The following is an 18,732-nucleotide window of genomic DNA, read 5'->3' as shown; positions in this document are numbered from 1 at the left end:
ATATCTTCGTTGTAAATCTTTTTGCCCCCCCCCCCTCCCCTTATTTTATAAACTCCATAATTCCCTAGTCGCGTCCCCCCTATGGCCGTGAGACAAGGGGCTTCCCCCCAATGTGACTTTTGGCTTGTATAGTAACCCCCCGAGTGCCTACCCAATACCCCCCTTAAAACGCCAGATGATAGCATATAAGAGCCCAGTTAGGGAGTCATGATTCGTGCTTTTTCCCCTCATTCCCTAAAGTTGCTAGTCGTCGACTATCCCTCCGCTTTGGAAGTCTGCAGCCAAAAGGTTTTGGTGGCAGAGCTGACCTGCTTAGAAAGAATATGGAACGGGCGACTCAACTTCCGAGTGCGTGTCCCAGGCGCACCCTTATAAGGGTCGACTTGTGCTCTTGCATTGGGGACAAAATTCAAGTAGAGGGGTAAGAGCATGCCGAATGCAAATAATGCAATGATAACACAGTAGCTGTATTGAATGCTCTTGTTTTGGATCTGCTGCACGGCGTACATAACAAATGGAAATATGCCACCGCCGCTTGCAGCTGCTGTGAGGCAGCCGGCGCCAAATTTAGTCTTGCCCCCTAGGCCCCGCAGGCCAATTGCGAATATCAGTGGCCAGATTGGACCTTCGAAGAAGAAGAATAATAAGGAAGGTACCGCGATTCGGTTTGCGGAGACATCCAGTGCCATTGTGAGGCTAGAGCAGACGAGGCATCCAATGAAGGCGACGAGAAGCAGGATACGGGGCGGGACCAATAGACATAGAGGGACAAAGAAGAGGCGGCCCAGTGCGAAGGTGGTATGCCCAATGAGAACGTAGTTATTAGGCAGGACGGCTAGACTTGACGCGGGAGATATTTCAGTGAGCATTTCGGTAAACCATACAGACATGCATTCTTGGGCAGCGACATAACAGAACTGTGCAAAAATAGCGAGGCCGAGGGTCATGTAGATTAGACGAAGACAGGTGCCGAAGAAGGTCTCTGAAGAGTAGATTCCGAGATCATCGGCCTGCATTTGCAATTCGGCATCGTCGGCCTCGGGAAGGGGCATGTAGTAGAAGAATAGCGCAAGGGCAACGGTGAAGAGTGTGATCGCAAGGTAGGTCCACTGTACATCGATCAAACTGGGGCTGCTATAGATACTACTGAATAGAGCTCTTTCCGCTAGAAGCTGGCTGAGGATAGTCGCGATCGCCTGGACGCCCTGTGCGAGGAGTAATCGTAACTCGGCGTACTGTATCGGTCCACAAAGTGCAAGGAATGGGTTCGCAGCAGTTTCGAGTACCGATAAACCGAATCCAACGACAATATTTGAGATGAGGAAACCAGGGAAGGAAGTCAATACCGCCGAGGGCCAAAACATCAACGTCCCTGTGCCATATATACATAAGCCACTAATGAAAGTTGCCTTAAAGCCACCATGCCGAAGAGTCCATTGCCCAACTGTCATCGCCCCAAAAAAGTAGGCCCCAAAATACGCTGTACTGAGGCCCAGAGTCTGGCTGGTAGTGTGATCGGCAATTTTGGAGATCTCGCTGTTCAGGGTGTTTAGTAGCCCATAGGAGAAACCCCAAAGGAAGAACAGAATTGTGACCGTGGCGCAGTACTTGAACGAGTCCATACCCTTAGTTTTCAGCATGCTCTTAGGTACCTGCATATTGACAAAGCCAAAGTAAACGGCATTTTGAGGTTCCTGTTCATAGGGAGACCGGGGCCGTGTTATATCTGGCATCGTTTCGGGGACAGTTAAGAAATCCATCATGGCCATCTCGGCTTCCTGACGACTCGGGATTTGCGCCCGAGACGGTGGTTGGATTCCCGATTCTGGTTCGGGAATGGACGCACCCTGGTGAAGTTCATTGTGGCGTTGAGAAGACATGGAACCGCTTTTGCTGGTGCCATACTTGGAAGTAATCATTGCCGGTAGGATGCGTTTGATAAGAGGTTTCAGTGTGGGCACGCAGCCGCATATAATTCCAACATTTACCTCGACAGTAGACCAAACAAGTGCGGTGCTAACGTTCCATGCAAAGTTCGGCGAGGTGCCCAACCTTCCAGTCCCCTTAACCTGACTAGATATAGCATCCTGAAGGTAATATATCCTAAGGACGTCAACGATTGTAACGAAGATACCCAGTGCAAAGGTCAGAACAAGAATGGTCTTCTGCCTCTGCGGCAGCCGCATTCCTGTGAGGACAGGTATTGGGAGCGCCAGAATGGCAAGATCCGTAATGATGTTGACAGGAGCTGAGCATAAGTATAGCGTAACGATAGATATACATTCCTGCGCACTTTCCGAGGGTTTATATGCTGCAGTAACAGGTCTGCATTGAAAAGCGTTCATAAAGGTCAACACTACTCCAGCTACATTGACCACCCCCAACGTCGCATATGAGGCGTACCGGAGCACACGCTGGCTGTTTTTCGATAGGCGGAGATAGAGTACTAGGATAGAGGTTTTAGTTGCCATCAAGGCTGGATTCTAGGAAAGTCAGTGGCCGAATTATATAGTATAGTAATAGTACATACATAGAGAATAGTGAACGCATATTCGCATCTTCGCAAGGAAAGTGCATCTGACGTCGAAATATTATTATCGTGTCGCCCTAATCCTTTCGTAGTACTATAATCGATAGAGAAAGACAGGCCGAAAGCGAGAAACTAGTAATTCATCAGCTCCGTATTCTTGCGGCTCCTGCCGATCGGTATCCCGTTGCCCACTCACCCAAGCCAATATCATCCACCAGTCATCCGCGGTTCTATGCCTGAGAATAAAGAAGCGGCTAATGAGCCTCCCTGCAACGAAGAGGGTTGAGAGGGCAAAGGTCGTGGTTGTCGCAATAAAAACCCACTCCGCACGGCGGTTGAGAAAGTTGATTGAGGGCATTGGATTTGAGTTGTTCTTCCTTCGGCATCTAAGGGACGAGAGGAAGTCGGATCATGACTGCCGCCAGGAGCCAGGCGGGCCCTCGATGGGCGTCAATAGGCGATTGGGATATCGTGCCTATTCGATGCGAAATATAGGCATAGCGGGCGATGCGGCCGGTTGTTTGTGTGGCGATTTGTTGGTAGATAGACTTTTTGATATGGATTTGGGTGGAGAACGCTGTGTGAAGTGTAACTTGGCGGCACATGCGGCGGATGAGGTTTTTCGAGTAGAAAAGGGATGAAATAATAATATAGGAATGCTACGGCCAAGGGATAAGAGGGCATCTATAAAATCAGGGCTTGAAGGAGGTAGGTGGAGGTGTGGGAGGCGATGCGAAAATGAAGACCATGATAATAATAATTAGTGAGTGGTAGTACGAAAACCGGTTGGTAGGGTGTAACGGCATATAGCGTAGGCAGTTCCGGAGTGCTGGTCGTGGGGTTGGGCCAAGGCCGGGGACTTATCAGATTACGGAGTAGGGTCATCCCTCCGCCTTCAAGGCCACAGCCCCTAGTACAATACGACAATAGTTCCGAACCCCCGCCATAGAGAGGTCAGCAATTAGCAATATTGGTTTTATATTGGTTTGATATTGCTTCTACTCTTGGAGATTGGAAGAAAGGTATACTTCAAGAATAGAGTACAGTACCAGCACGACACTAGTGGTCGAGTACAGGACTTCGTACATCGAGGCTACGACCAAGACTCGAGGACTCCAGGTCACCAGTAATTGTCCGCCAAATGACGTATGTGGGGTCCGGGGTTTTCTCCGTTCTGGTCGCCTTATCTCCGGATCTCCTTGGCCCGCAGTACGAAATCCTCGGTAAAATTGCGCACAGGGTCTCTACCGGGCTTCTGAGTGGTGGTAAAAACAGAAAAAGGATGCCGACCTGGTGGGGCGACACTAATGGCCGCATTGGGCAATTAAATCAGGTGACAGAAGGAGAAGGAGAAGGACAAACGCGATGTTTGGTTTCTAGAGGTTTGTATAGTATCTATACCTAGGTGGAGATAGATCATTACCATTTCCCCCAACTCTAGACACCCGCCAGCAAACACTTCATACTATAAAGCTGTTTGGTGTAATGAAGGATACCCCCGCCTGATGCAGCGACGTCCTTTCAAGCCTTGCATCTTAAGCGCTACCCAAACATAACAAGTAACTGTAGCTAAGCTTTAGCTGATCAAGAAAGGAGTGGGCCATAGAACTACTATCGAAGTATATCGACCGCCGGTATATAGGAAGTAGCCAGACTCATAATTTGGCGGATGGCTCTCCCTAGAAGAACGAACGATGGTTGTCTAGCTTCGTGGTGTTCTCATCCATAACCTGCTGAGCATTCTGCACGGTATCTACTCGATGAAGTTCTGGTCGTTCCGGATGAGGCTTCTGTTCCTCGGGATGTTTATCGGCGAAGAGGTCCTTAATCGTCCCAGCCCCTGTAGCTGCTTGATATACAGCAAAACTTGTTGCAAACTCCTGGTGCGCTCCGATCTGTATAGCGTCAAGTAGAAGGACTGCGTAATTTTGACAGTTGTTGCTGATCACATTGTATGCGGGTCGTTTCTCCCTCATGTTGTGGATCACCATTTCGCCTGAACGCACGACACAGTTTCAGACCAGTATGTCAGGGTAATATCGACACATACTGACCGGCTTGCCTGAGCGCCTCGTCCGTAAACCTCGTCCCCCCAACCTCAAACGTATGCCACTCTTCTCGATCAAGTTCCTCGTTGATATAGATCACATCAAGCTCCTCGTCCATCCAAAGCTGGTGAACGTACCCCCCAACGAGGACAGCCCAATGTTGTGTCGGGTCGGGATATCCGCCGATGTTCTTGGTGATCAACTCCCCCACACCGGATTTCTCAGCAAACCATTTCCCGCCCATGCCCGCGACAGGATGCCATCCTATCTCGACTGTGCGCAGGTCTCCATCGACACGGGCTTCGCCAGGCGGTATAATGTTTGGTTTTGCGCCGAGCCCGAGGGAGTGTTGGAGGGCGAGTTTGCCTTTGAGCAGTTCGTCTTTGCTTCTTTCCTTGCCTTTGGACCATCCGTCGTGCCTCGAAAGAATCAGGATCTAGCTTCCGTCCGATGAGAGAACGAATGTAAATAAAGGTACTCACAAGTACGCTCCCAACATGGCACGTTTGCTTTGATGCTCCGGCTCGGATGGCTCAGGTGAGTCGGACATCCTGCTGGATGGCAATATTGAATGCACAGTATCGATGGGTGATCCCAAAGCCTCAAGTGGTAAACAAACGCCCGAAGCTTCGAAGTACTTGATTGCGCGTCGTACTTCGCAGAGTGGAGGCGGACGGAAGCCTTGTTTTGGGTTGGTATGGACGCCGCTATAACACGACCACCCGAATTGGTAGGAGATCTCCAGCGACCTGTGACGAACCTCCTGATGGCAATCAAAACCAGCGCCAACCTCTCTCTCAACTTCAAAGAATATCCTTTTCTGGAGCTTCCCTGCTTTACAAGTCAATATGGCGTCAAAAACTTCGTTATAAAGAATACGATTCCGCAGTAGTAAATGAATCTGAAGACGATAGTTGCGGACAGCCAAGCAGACGTCTCCCAACCCGTCTGCTTCCACATTGCCAACCAACTACCAACAGCGTATAGAGTACAGTAGAGCTTAGTTTTACAAGTGTTATCGAACTTCGCAACTAGCGAGAACTATCTAATAAGTCTTTCTCTTTTGCTCATTCTTAAGGCACATATATCTTGCAACATGGCACAGTTATCTGCGGGGCTTGTATTTATTCTTCGTTCTACCTCGTTTTCACCTTTGACTAGACTACTTCGCTGTTTTGATTCTATCTGTTCCTCGCATCTGCTTGCAGCATTGTAAACCTTCTCTTCGTACTCCTTCTTTTATCACTCCTGTGCATCAACACATAACTAAAGCCTATCGTTTGATGCGGGTGGCTGGCCTGCATTATTTGACTTCCAGGGATATATCAAAAGTGACACTTGCCTCTAGCTGGGTCCTAGACATCTCGGTTTAACAGGACATCAAACTTTAGAACTATCGTTAACGGAACCGCTTTGGGTCCCTGCGTTTAGGCATCTTTATACAACGGAAGATCCATGACGACGTTTTACCAGCATCTCTTATCCAACTTTTTGTCGGTTTGCAAGTGAAACTAAGGCAGCAGGGCGAAGTGGGTTCAATTGTAGTCGTCGGCTGCCCACTCATCATCATTGGAGTCTGCCTCGTGGCGACCAACAAACTGGGCCAGCCCAGGAGATACGGGCCGGCGCATACCCGCTAAGAGGAATCTTTCGGAAGTGAGGCCATTATCAATCAGGCCGGTCTGCAGGAAAACGCGCTGCTGAGGTGAAACTCTCCGGTAGATGAATCTGCTCCTGTGCGGACTCGTCATCAAGACCTTGAAGTTTGGCCGGAGATGCTCGTCCGAGACCAGTTCCTGGAACTTGTCGACAACACGGTATAGGTCATCTAGCCATTCTTGTTTCTCGAGCCATGAAATACCGCCAATAATGCAATAGACAGGTGTCTCGAGCGGGAGCTGCTTGATCAATTGCTGAAAAGTGACGCAGATTGCTAGTGCATCCTGTCGTTCAAGCGCCTCCCTGTAAGGGCGTGAGTTTATGAAATCAAGGCTAAGCGCTCCTCGTCTCCGGAGTTCTATAATTATTCCGGTCACAAGGCTCCTCATCAATCCGTTTGGTCCCCTCAAAACGTCACTTGGAGACGTATGCTGGCCGCAAAAGAAATAGAGTGAAATAGCTTGCGGTTGCATTTTTAGGATGCTGGCAATGAGTGTTGCAGACAGGAAAGCCATAGGCGAGATTCTTCCTGGGTCTGCAGAGTCTGTGTTGCCGTCAACTAACAGGAGCTCTGAACGAGTCGAGGAGAACCATCGGCGAAACTGCTCCGTCTGCAGAAGCCAGCGTGACTGCCCCTGGGCCGCCATATCAAACTCCCTGCCTTGCCTGAGCGTAGATTCCAAGTCGTTTATTGAAGTTTCAAGGGGGACTGCGAGGACCTCCAGCAGATGAGGCAGTGTTATGAAAGCAGTAGAGGGTGGCAATGGTGTTCGGGATCGTTCCAGATCAAGTATTCTTTCTTCTAATTCGAGTTCTCGCATCTGGCGCTCTATCAAAATATGAGCATATTTGGCTTGCAGATTTTGAGGGTGATCGTTTTACCTTCCCGTTCTGCCCATACATCAGCCAGGAACCTGGCCAGTGCATTCTTTCCATTGATCCCGGAAGCAGTGGCTTCAGCAACAATAGCGCTCTCCCTTTGCTTGAGTTCGTCGATCTTTCGGTCCATATCGTCCAGTTTCTGCGGCACTAGTTGTAATGCTTCCACTCTAGCTTCAACTCCTCCCAGTTGCCTGCCTACGGCTTGAGTTTTGATTCCATTATCTATTGTAGACATACGTATTGCTTGAAGTTGGAGGTCTCCCTTCTTGGTAAACGTATTTGTCTCGACGGCTGCAGCTTCCAGGAGACCCTCGGCACACAGAGAAAGCGCTGCGGCATCTGTACTCACACTCCCTAATATTCCATCTATTTCTGTTTCTGAGAGCGATTCTTTGAAGTTCTGGAATATTTGCTTGGCTTCAAAATGGTTAAATTTGCTTTGCCAGTTTTGGGTTGGGTTATTGGCTTACCCTGCTTTGGAAGCAAATATCCTATCAGGTGCGTGATTGCTAGCAGGAGAGTTGAATATAATTTGTCTGAGCATTCTCTTAGTCGTTTGTGAGAAGGAAAAAGTTCCCTCTTAGCCATCGCTCTAGCTATAACATCGGGAATGTCTTCGAACGCGCTGAAAATTTTGTCGCGTTTCTTTGCTGCTTTCTTTGCAAGCTATTCGGAGGTATCAAGTCAGCCGATTGGAATCGGCGGTCCGTATGGTTGCTTTGGGAAGTTGCTCACATAGAATATGAAAGCCAAGCCTCCTCGCAGAACACTGAGTCCATACTGGTTTGGAATCATGTCAAGCAAAGGATTTATATTTCCGAGTATATCTCCATCCCCCATCTTTCTCCACACTTTTCGGAAGGTATTTTTCAAGCCGTTGGCCCTATCTTCATAATCCCCTTTAACCTTCGTCATTTGATCCAACACGTCTTCCCACGAGCAGTTCTCCACGTCAAAATCGAGAGTTGGGGTGAGTTTTAACTTCTTGTATTGCAGCAAGGCTTCCTCAAGGTCACTATCACAATTAGGGGTTGGCAAATCTATTATGTAGAAGTTTCGACATACTGGTGAGGTTTACGGGGACCAAACGTCGCCCGCTGATAGTCATAGTGCGATGGAACTCCAAAGGCGGGGTCAATTTTAGGAGCCTCGGTGCCTATGAATGTTACGATATCAGTTTCCATTCTCAAAGTTTCGCAATTCGCACTTGAGATTAGTCGTCGGAGTTTGAGGTTGAGCAAGAGATCACTGGCTGAAGATAATAACAGGGTCGATAGGCTGCTTCCAGCATCATAGCACTATTCCGTGGGCAGGACTTTCTAGAGTGGTGAGCATTCGCAACGGTGATGATGCGATTCCGCTTGGAGCCCAGCCTTATCTTATGGATGCGGCTACCTAATTGACTTTCATCTATCCGGACGATTGGCTAACAATACCATTCTTCCGGATTGCCTTCGCGGATTGCCACAGGAATCCTGCAGGCGCGCTGTCAGCACTAGACCACGCTGTGCGTCTCAGCTCCCGACGTGTGGTGGCCTGATTGGTAGAAACTACCACTCGACTCCCTCGAAAACACTCGCTACCACGAGCCCTGGATGGGCTGGGCGACAATCCGCTCATTTAATTAGTTTTGTTAGTTATGAGGATCTAGAGCTTCCCCATGCAAGTCACGGAACAGCCCTCGCACATAGCACTTACACGGCATTCCTCGGTACCATATGGTCAGTAACCAGCCAGTCGGGATACCAAACAATTATATCGAATATTTCGCTATGTTATACTACGTTGGTTGCTTGGCTTCCCGTCCTCGAGGCTCGGAGCCGCCGACCCCTCTCTGTTGCTGCCGTCGGGGCCAGCCATATGCACTGTGCACCAGTTCAAGCACACCGAACCCTGTATACATGGTGGGGGCTGGCGCGGCGGAGGCGGCTCTATCCGCTAAAGCTATTCGTATGCTTGCTGAGCGCCAGCCTGGTCCATAATTAGGACCGAGCTTTGATTATATGACGGTCGGTTCCCTACTGACCAGAGATTATTCATTATTTAGGTCAACATTCCCATTAAACACAGAATCTATACACAAGCCAGCTTTCAATTCGCGTACCGTGACAATCTCTTCCTCTCCAGCATCGAAGCAGAGCGGCGATGGAAGGAGTTGTAAGTTTATCCTAAGATCCACGCCATAGAATCAGGCTGACAGTTGACCTATGTTCTAGCTCGTCCCTGCTCCCATTCCTCCTCCAGCTCTAGACGATGTCAAAGCTTCACTTAAGATGGGGCAACCAGTGACCGTTGTCTCTGATTCAGCTCCATCAGCATCCGAAAGTGGTGCAGGGCAGGACGCAGCTACAGAAGCTGTTGCGATTGTTGTTGATGGAGAGCAGCCTTCGAGTCCCAATGGAACCACTGTTCAACCCGAATCGGACCCCAGCCCCTCCCTTGAAAAGCCGGAACCCGAAAAGTCTTCAGCAGACAATTCCACAAAAGATGATAATCAAACTGCCACGGTAGCCCCCAAGGACACCAAGGACGAGCGGATGGTAGACGATGATGCGAGGAGTGAGGATGATGCGAACAGTGAGATGTCCTCCATCCCGGAACGAAAACCAAGGATTCCAGCAATTCCAGAGATCAGAAAAGTTAACTTTGAAAACTTCAAGAACCATTACTGCGAGAAGGATAGTCACTACGCAATAGATGTTCTATTTGCCAAGACTGACCTCAACCATGATATTCGACGAGAGCAACTCACGCGGGGAAATCACCGAGAGCGCCCAAAAGCCAAAAAAGATGATGTTCCGCAGACTGAACCAAGTGTGACACATGATGACGGTTGGATCCAGCGTGTCCGTATTCAATCCCAGCCTATTCTTCTCCATCTCGCCAAGGTCGTAGGAGAGTCATGGACGGTGGAACAGCCGCGTACCTTTTTCAGGCCTTTCAGGGTCTTCATCTACTTCCAGCCGAAGATGAAAGAAGCATTGAGCGAGCTGGAAGCTAAATGGGGTGAGGCTGAGAAACTTGAGCTCGCAGCCTCCGCCAAAGAAGCAGCGGCTATTAATACTCCGTCTGCTGAAGGAAATGAGGCCGAAGCCTCCTCTGACAGCAAGGTAGCCGAAAGCAAAGTTGAGGATGGCGTTGGTGCTGAGGATACTGATCATTACGATGATGAATCTCTCGACTCTATAATGGATAGCATAGAGGCGTTGAGAGATATGCGGTGCTACATCAACTTCATTGACAAGGAAATTATGCCTCTCTATCAATTGTTTGACGGCACCACTCGTCAAACCATCCGGTTCGATGACTTGTGGCTACTTTTTAGGACAGGGGAGATAATCTTCGCGCCTCCTGGCGCTGAGAATTCACATGTAGGGACGACCAAAAAATCACAACAAAGATATGCCGTCAATTCACAGCGAGGTATGTTGTGAGACTACAAACTAGCTAAGTAGTATGTAGTTTTGGGGTATTTGGCTAACCTTAAACTTATAACTTAGGTATGTATCAAACGGTATGGAGGGTATATACGGTCAATAACCCAGACGATCGCCATGAATATCCTTCTCTTGAGATAAAATCCAAGCCTCTTGCAGGTGACTACGACAATGGTATCAATGACAGTATTAATGATTTTAAAGTGTGGGTCTACTACATTGATTTCGATGGGGTCTCATACGGTGCTGTTAAAAAAACGTTTGGCATCCGCCGCTATGAAGGTGAAAAGGATATCAGGCTGCTAGATTGCTACCCTATTAGATACGAGCAAAATCACGAACAAATTCTTGTGGACCTTAGAAAGCATGGGAAGCTTTTCCAAGAATGCCTCGATAAAAGGCACCTCGCCTACAATGGATGGACGCTCACCTCCAATCCTACCGGGGAGTCTATCGAGGACGACAGTGGCGATTTGATAAAGCACCCCGAGTTCGTCGAAAGTCACGTCATCGTCGACTTCGTCGAAGCATTTCAAACGTACCCATCATGGAGGCCTCAGTTCCACCAACCGGCAGCCTATACCGATGATTGGCCAACTGACCATGACGAATTTGCTATCAAGTTATGGGCTGATTCTAGTAGGAGCAAGCTAGTATCAGAGACTATTGAAATCATCCAAGAGAATGATGGAGTTACCATGTGGGACAGAAAATATTATCTTGACAAGGATGAGTTTCTTAACCAGTGCAAGACACAATCATCAAGCGGACGAGAGAAGGCAGCCGTGGAACTCCGCGACGATGACCTTATCCTCCTCCCTAGCCGGCTCTTTGCCTATGTTCTCCGCGAACGAAAATTTGTTCTACTAGATGTTCGGTATTTGAGACCAATTTCAGAACAACGGGATGTTTTCAGCAGACTCAAGATTCTCAGAGAATACAAAGATATCGTGAAAGCGCTAGTGGGGTCGCACTTTGTGAAGAAGGACCTCGAAAGGCGATATAATAGCATCTCTACGGAGGGGTTGAGTCAGGATCTCATTCAGGGGAAGGGCAGAGGGCTAGTTATCCTCCTGCATGGAGTACCTGGCGTGGGGAAGACAGCCACGGCGGAAGCAGTAGCTCTGGAAAACCAGAAACCACTTTTCTCTATTACTTGTGGTGACCTTGGGCTCACACCGTCGGAAGTCGAATCCTCACTAACCGAAGTGTTTCGTTTGGCCCATCTTTGGGACTGTGTACTATTGCTCGACGAGGCCGATGTCTTTCTCTCCCAACGGTCGAGACTCGACTTGAAGCGGAATGCCTTGGTCTCAGGTTCGTATAGATCTCTTTCAGAATTCAGGCAGCACTTGGATGTTGATGAACGCCGGCTTACCAACTCATAGTATTTTTACGTGTGCTTGAATACTATAACGGAATTTTATTTTTAACGACAAATCGAGTCGGAACACTCGATGAAGCGTTCAAGTCCCGAATTCACATGAGTCTGTATTACCCCCCACTTGAAAAAGTACAGGCGAAACAGATTTTCAAGATGAATATCGAGAGGCTCAAAGAAATTGAAAATCAACGGAGCATGCTCATCGGCGAGGCTCCACTTCTAATCCAGGAGGACAAGATCTTGGAATTTGCCGAGTCACACTTTGATAACACCAAGTCCGCCGGGAGGTGGAATGGCAGGCAGATACGAAACGCCTTTCAGATTGCGTCATCTCTTGCGTATCATAAAAATAGAATGGACAACGCCGAGCTACTTAAAAACAACCCTGAGTCAAAGCCCAATGCGCCGGTTTTGGATGCCGACAATTTCAAGAAAGTCGAACTGGCAACTAGAGCGTTTGACAGATACATGGAGGAAGCGAAGGGTTGGGCCGATGCGGATTTTGCACATATGCTTGGAGAGCGTGCTGATTACGTGAAGAACACGAAGTTCTCTGCCCCCCGAAACCCCCCGAATGATAACCCAGATTTCTATGGAGGTATACCGGGAAGTTATAGCCAAGGAGCAGGTGTACATGGTGTACCTGACTATAATCAAATGGGCGGACACGGGTATTCTCAGCCCCAAGACGGTTCTGCACGGTTCGTACCTGGCCCACAAGTAGGGCACAATCAGGGCAGCCCCTACCAACCAGCTCCTTTCCCTCAGAATCCAGGCCTGTCGCAACGGTCCTCGTCAAGGCTTGACCAGCCGCCCGCCTTCCCACTGTCCCAGCAAACCCCACCCAGAGGGACAGCGGCCCCATCGGCCCAAGGCCCCTTTGACTATAGCGAGCAAAATTACAGCCAAGGTGACCCTCGCGGCCAGTTTGGACAACCTCAAACTCAGAGTCCAGGCTACACTCATAATCCCCAGAGGGCTTATCGGCCTGCTGTAGATGATGCCGATCAATACGACTGAGGTTGGTATCTGCGTATGATCATGCAAGCTCCATCAGAAAACAGCTTCCAATAGATCTTTTCCGTACGCTGTACCTCTCCTAGATATTTTCAAGATAGTTTTCAAGGAGGAGTTTAAACTAATATGGAATATCTGGCTCTGTTGTATTCTTCTATGCAAAGCGCTCTTTTGGGGGGAATTTAGATGTATGGATAATAGCATTTTGCAGAATTGAGGTTGGCATTATGACTAAGGCCGTCTGAAACTTATGGCTCTTCAGTGATCACGCTGCAGCGACGTCCCCAGACTGGTAGGTACCTAGCCTCTTTTTCTTTGAAATTATTAGGAGCCTCATGTTCCAAGGTTATGATCCTTCGATATCCTAATTAATCAATAAGGGATGTGGCAATGCTCTCTCTATCAGTGTATATCTATGGGATTAGGAGTTGGAGTTGGGACACTTGAGATAGCAGCATTTTTGAATGCTCTCGTATTAGGATATTTTTATTCTATCTGTTTTAGAGGGTAATAGCGCAGTTAAATATCTAAAAACGGTATTTATTATTGAAATAAAATTAGATTCTGTGTTAAACCTTATGATGTCGAAGAAACGTTTTAGTGTGCACCTTAAGGCCGTATGCTACCCCTGAGGAGTGGTAGTTGGAAACCCCGCAATTAATAACAGCGATGTAGCGCACTAAGTGGCGGCATTGCGGCTATAATAGTATCAAACCTCGCGCTCGATGGCTTGCATCGCCCGAATAATTCTAACGGCCGTATGAAATACTGCTTAGTTCGAAGTCGTATGCGCCAGTAACAGCTATTTAGCTTAGTACAACTAAAGGGCACAGCTATTAGGCCCCTATTGCTTGATAATTTGGTAAAACTGGAATTCTGTAAATGGGCTCGGGCTTCGGAATATATGTTTCAGTGCCGAAAGCGCGACATGCAGCGCCGGCGTCGAAATGACGATCTGATACCAGCGTAGGTTTATTGCTTCATCATATGATTGAGTCGTATCCTCATGTATATAGGTAGCTATGCAATACTCTACTCCAAAAAGCCCTATAAACACATCAAATAGCTATTATCATTCTCCCTTCTTCAACAAATAAGCCATCCAACAAATCCAATATCTCAAAATGCTCCAACTATCCACCGACCATTCCTTCCACTTCGAGCTCCTCCGCGTGCTTGCCATAGCCCCCTATCACGGCTCAGATATTGGCGAAGTCTTAGAAGCCGCCGGGAAAATCGAACCTGGCAGTTTCGAAAGCTTCTATTCCGTCTTCAACTCCCTAGCAGAAAACGTCCTCGCTCGTGGAGAAGCAATTGATTCTTCAAAATACCCAATCTCAGCCCGTGATGCCTATTTCGCAGCATCCACGTATTTCCGCTCTGCAGATTTCTACCTGCATGGAAAGAAAGATGATCCTCGGATCATGGCATTGTGGGAGAAGCAGACATACGCATTTGATAAAGCAATTGCGCTGTTGCCAGTCCCTGCTAAGCGATTGACGTTGAAAGCAGATGGTTTTGATGTGCCTGCTATTTTCTACGGCGCCGGAGGCGAGGGGAAGAAGCCAACTATTATTTTGGGGAATGGGTATGACGGCGCTCAGGAGGAGATGCTGCATAATTGCGGATTTGCAGCATTGGAAAGGGGTTGGAATGTCATCACGTATGAGGGACCAGGTCAACCTACCGTTCTCCGAAGTCAGGGGCTCGGCTTTATAGCTGAATGGGAGGAAGTTGTTACACCTGTGGTGGATTATTTGGAGACCTTGCCGGAGGTGGATATGACGAAGGTAGGACTGGTGGGATTTTCCATGGCAGGCTTTCTCTGTGTGAGAGCAGCAGCTTTTGAACATCGTCTTGCGGCTGTTCTTGCCATTGATGGCGTGTATGATGTCGCGGAAGCTTTCCTAAATGTACTCGGCCCAGCCCTGAAAGGATCTATCGATAATGGCGATTTTGTGGCTGCAGAGCCTATATTTCGGGGGATGTTGGCCAACCCCCACCTCCCTACCGCAGCAAGGTGGGGTATTGAGCAGGGCTTATGGAGTTTCAACACAAACACTATTTCGGAGTTTATTGACAAGACTAGCAGTATGACCCTCAAGGGGCTGGAAAGCAAAGTGCAGTGCCCAATATTGGTGGGACTTGCGGAGGAGGATATGTTCTTCAAGGGTCAGCCGGAGCGGGTTATGGAGGCGCTTGGAGAGAGGGCGGCATTGATGAAGTTATCAGCCAAGGATGCTGCGGGTGAGCATTGCCATGTTGGGGCGTTAAAGATGATGAATGGGGTTGCGATGAATTGGTTCCAGGATGTGATATTGAAGAAATGAGTTTCCTAGGCCATTTACCCTTCTCAATTTTGAAAATATGTATACGTACCTAGTTTGTCCTTTAAATTTTTAAAACTTAATCTTCCGAACCAGGATTCTTTCCTTTGAATTTCCAATCCTGGGCTCCTACCACTGCTTCGTAATATGAATCTATTCTGAGCTAGTTGAGACTATGACTGACTCTCTGCTGACCTAGTCAAAGTTTGAAGATCAATTTACCCATAGTCCTACTTGATCGGACATATGATAATGCTTGCAACTCTGATCCCACGCTTGTCGTAGACCAAATCTTTCTATAGAAATTCAATTTGGGAGAGTGATGAAGTCAGAAACCGAAAGGGGGGCGTACGACATAAGCGAAAATATCAAAATAATATAAAAAGTCACTAGATCTACTCGACACAATGTGGAGCGATGGTAAGTAGATGGTGTTAGGATGTTCATTGACAAGGTGTTGGGGAGGATCCTCCCCATTTCACAACGTCCAGGCCTAGCGTAATCCTACTATGCGAGGGATTTATCAACATTTATCAAGACTTCTGTGCCGAATTAGAAAGCCGGCACCGTGGGCTATATATGCCTATGGAATGTTCACGCCCCCCGTCTAACATTTGTGCTCATCAGTGTGATTTTCTTTTTCTTTTTCTTCCCCTGCTGTCCGCCTACTCCTGTAGCTGGCTTCGCGCTGTCACTCGCCTCGCCAATCAACGAGGTTGCCTGGACCTGTGCAATGAGCTTGTTCTCCTCCGCGAGCAGCTCTTGCTCCCATGAATGTAGCCATCCATCATCGGCATCATTCTCAGGTTGAGGGTGAAGGTCCGGTGACGTCGGTGATATTATTGCGGTTCCCCATACCGTCCTCCGGCCATTTGGGCTTGTCGATGGGGACGCCAGGGACGCGAATGAAGAGCCTTGGCGCGTATCCCAAGGCGGCGATGCATTTGCAGCGTCAAGCGACGATGAAGCCAAGGGATGAAAGTCCCCCTCTGCTAAGGTTTCCGTGGGTATGCTCGGTCGTCTTCTCCGCGCATTTGCCCAACGCGCATCATCTTCCGCCTTTTCCGCCCGCAGTCTGTCCTTCTCTTCTCGATATTCCTTCTCTCTATTTCGCCTCCTTCTTTTCTCGATATCGGACTTGAACAGATCTAGGATCTCAGGAACAACCACATCAGTCCAATTACACTCAAGAAACCCCACCTCACAACCATAAGGCAGGTGGGAAAGGTATTTTGTTCGTTTTCGTAATTCATCATCCATTATATGGCCAGTAGAGATGCGCTCAACGCGGGGTAGAAGCGTTGATGGAAAAGATGCAAAGTTTCCAAACGCGGATTTAAGGATTCGGATGTCGAGTGGTGCAAGGTAATAATGGAGCAAGGCCTGATAGAAGAAATACGGAGAATCGGGGTGATGGGCTTCGTTCAAGGTCTGAGACTGTGCCGCCTTTGGGTGAGATGGAGGCTGCTTTTGATCATTGGCAGCTGGAGGACCTGTGTTTAAAGGCCCGCCAGAGGGCACCGCCTGCTGATCGGCAGAGGCGGCATCCGGGGTGGAGGGATCTGGTGTATCAAAAGATACGTTGATACCGGACTTTGAAGCGTGTTGGATGAAATACATTTCTGGGGAATCATCCTGGATGGGATTGAAGATAATAGGCTGTCTTTTCGGTTTCTTCTCAGCAGGCTGTTTAGGCACTGGAGGGGGATTCCCGATGCCTTGCATCCTCTCCTTGGCGTCATTGACCGAATTGACAGCCTTCCTAGTCCACTCTGGCTCTTCTCCAAACATCAACTCATCTTCGTTTTCTTGCCTCTTCAGTTCCGCAATCTCATTGTCAAATTGCTCCCTCATGTACTCCTCGCCACCTTTCATGATTCGAGCATAATCCATAACTTCAGCCGCAAAATACCATGGAACATCTTCCGCTTTGCCAAGAGCATCAGCCCCATCTCGCGGAAGGGCTAAAGTACTTCCTGGCTGCCGCATAGCAAGTCTCAGTACAACATCGTCGCCTTCCCGTGGAGGAGGTCCCTCTTGACCAGTATACCACCGCACGGGTCTCGTCTCTGACTGATATATAGAATCCCAGCATATCGGGCACTTCTTCCACCGAGCTTTCTTTTCCGGAATTGGGTTTACATCGTCGGTGGAGTGCATATAGCGGATGAGGCAAGGAAGACAGAATATATGGCCGCACTTCGCCATCCTCGGTGCTACCGGATGTGAAAGACAGATTGGGCATGATGCTTCTTGGGAAACCGAGGATGCAAGAATTTGGAGGACATCATTCCAATCCAGATGCTGATCAGCATTAACGGCCTGGGATTTGTAGTCCCCGTTAGGCTTAACGATAAATCGATAGTTGGCATGAATATATCTGCTATCATTAGCAGGAGTCCAATTCAAATCTGTTTCTAATACATACCTTGCCTTGTCACTGGAATGGTGGCCTGAACCAATCCCATAAATATTGCCACGGCGGGTTCCACGTGCGATGGTGCTGCGGTTGTCCTGTGGCCGGGGCGGAAGGGTAAAATTCATGAGATGGGTGATGGAGGTTTGGCCCCTGCGGCTATTGGCGTTTCTCATGGCTCCCTACTGATGTTAGCCCGTGCCATATCTTATGATTGCCTAAGCTTACGGATTCCGTCATAGCATCCTCACCCACAAGTCTAGCCTTTCTGGAACCCTTATGCTGCTTCTTGTAACTTTGGTTGTTGCGGGCCGTGGCATGCACGGAACCGGAATAGTTGTTTGAACGCCTCGAGCTCGAATCGAAGCCGGAGGAGGCAGTGATCTGGGGTTGTTGTTGTTGCTGAAGCGGAGAATAGGACGAGGAAGCATTGGGCACTTTCCCTCCAGAAAGCGACGAGTTAGATGGCGCACAATTCATTGTTGTGTCGATGGAAGCCTCGGTCAACTCGTGCTACGGCGGGCATACAGCAACGTGCACTGTTCTCTTGTGGCCAAAGCGAGATACTGGCGGCCACTGCCAGTTGGGCTGTGCTATCCTTGCTATCCTTGATGTCCCCAATATCCTGAAGGTCGTTGAACGTAGAGGAAGATGCCTTCGCAATAGAGCCCTCTGTGTGGCGGTTGGCGTGTAGGAACTGGCGTGACTGATGCCACCAGAGCACGGAAAACGCGGTTTTGAAATGGACTCGAGATAAAAGGTCGAGTATATGGACGTTGGTGTTAAAGCTGGCTTTGGTGATATGGTTATTGCTGATGTTCTGGCAGAAATTCAGGCGCCAGATGGCGCTGGGCGGGAGCGACAGAGAGAACGAGAGTCTCGAGTCACCTCCAGATGATGCGCGAGGAGGGGTGAACGACAGTGGTGGATGATGGACGATGGATGATTCGTTATCGGATTGTGTGGCCTGAGGCAGCCAGGAATTGTTCGCAGAACCCCGGCTTTACGGAGGCGTTATGCCGGCAACATCTT

General features: G+C 48.7%; 6 protein-coding genes across 6 annotated transcripts; 2 read left to right on the top strand and 4 right to left on the bottom strand.

Annotated features, from left to right (window-relative positions):
• Window positions 1–254: 254 nt before the first annotated feature.
• Window positions 255–2,888, bottom strand: BP5553_05127 (MFS general substrate transporter; the record flags this gene model as incomplete). Its single annotated transcript, XM_032013750.1, has 3 exons — window positions 255–2,483; window positions 2,531–2,662; window positions 2,727–2,888. The coding sequence occupies 3 exons, from the start codon at window positions 2,886–2,888 to the stop codon at window positions 255–257; spliced, it is 2,523 nt and encodes an 840-aa protein (XP_031870350.1).
• A 1,321-nt stretch (window positions 2,889–4,209) lies between these two features.
• On the bottom strand, window positions 4,210–5,128 carry BP5553_05126 (Uncharacterized protein; the record flags this gene model as incomplete). Its single annotated transcript, XM_032013749.1, has 3 exons — window positions 4,210–4,526; window positions 4,585–4,997; window positions 5,061–5,128. 3 exons carry the CDS (start codon window positions 5,126–5,128, stop codon window positions 4,210–4,212), a joined length of 798 nt encoding a protein of 265 aa, XP_031870349.1.
• Window positions 5,129–6,113: 985 nt separating this feature from the next.
• On the bottom strand, window positions 6,114–8,303 carry BP5553_05125 (uncharacterized protein; the record flags this gene model as incomplete). Its single annotated transcript, XM_032013748.1, has 5 exons — window positions 6,114–7,066; window positions 7,120–7,536; window positions 7,590–7,785; window positions 7,855–8,134; window positions 8,185–8,303. The coding sequence occupies 5 exons, from the start codon at window positions 8,301–8,303 to the stop codon at window positions 6,114–6,116; spliced, it is 1,965 nt and encodes a 654-aa protein (XP_031870348.1).
• Window positions 8,304–9,264: 961 nt separating this feature from the next.
• On the top strand, window positions 9,265–12,960 carry BP5553_05124 (uncharacterized protein; the record flags this gene model as incomplete). Its single annotated transcript, XM_032013747.1, has 4 exons — window positions 9,265–9,276; window positions 9,336–10,542; window positions 10,620–11,873; window positions 11,945–12,960. 4 exons carry the CDS (start codon window positions 9,265–9,267, stop codon window positions 12,958–12,960), a joined length of 3,489 nt encoding a protein of 1,162 aa, XP_031870347.1.
• Window positions 12,961–14,081: 1,121 nt separating this feature from the next.
• BP5553_05123 (uncharacterized protein) lies at window positions 14,082–15,287 on the top strand (the record flags this gene model as incomplete). The annotated part of the gene is made up of 1 exon (XM_032013746.1): window positions 14,082–15,287. The coding sequence occupies one exon, from the start codon at window positions 14,082–14,084 to the stop codon at window positions 15,285–15,287; it is 1,206 nt and encodes a 401-aa protein (XP_031870346.1).
• A 591-nt stretch (window positions 15,288–15,878) lies between these two features.
• Window positions 15,879–18,180, bottom strand: BP5553_05122 (RING protein; the record flags this gene model as incomplete). Its single annotated transcript, XM_032013745.1, has 3 exons — window positions 15,879–17,664; window positions 17,713–17,882; window positions 17,929–18,180. 3 exons carry the CDS (start codon window positions 18,178–18,180, stop codon window positions 15,879–15,881), a joined length of 2,208 nt encoding a protein of 735 aa, XP_031870345.1.
• Window positions 18,181–18,732: the final 552 nt, after the last annotated feature.

This window comes from Venustampulla echinocandica (genome assembly GCF_003357145.1).
Source record: "Venustampulla echinocandica strain BP 5553 chromosome Unknown scaffold_2, whole genome shotgun sequence".
NCBI classification, from domain to species: Eukaryota; Fungi; Ascomycota; class Leotiomycetes; order Helotiales; family Pleuroascaceae; genus Venustampulla; species Venustampulla echinocandica.
This window is presented reverse-complemented; position numbering and strand designations above follow the sequence as displayed.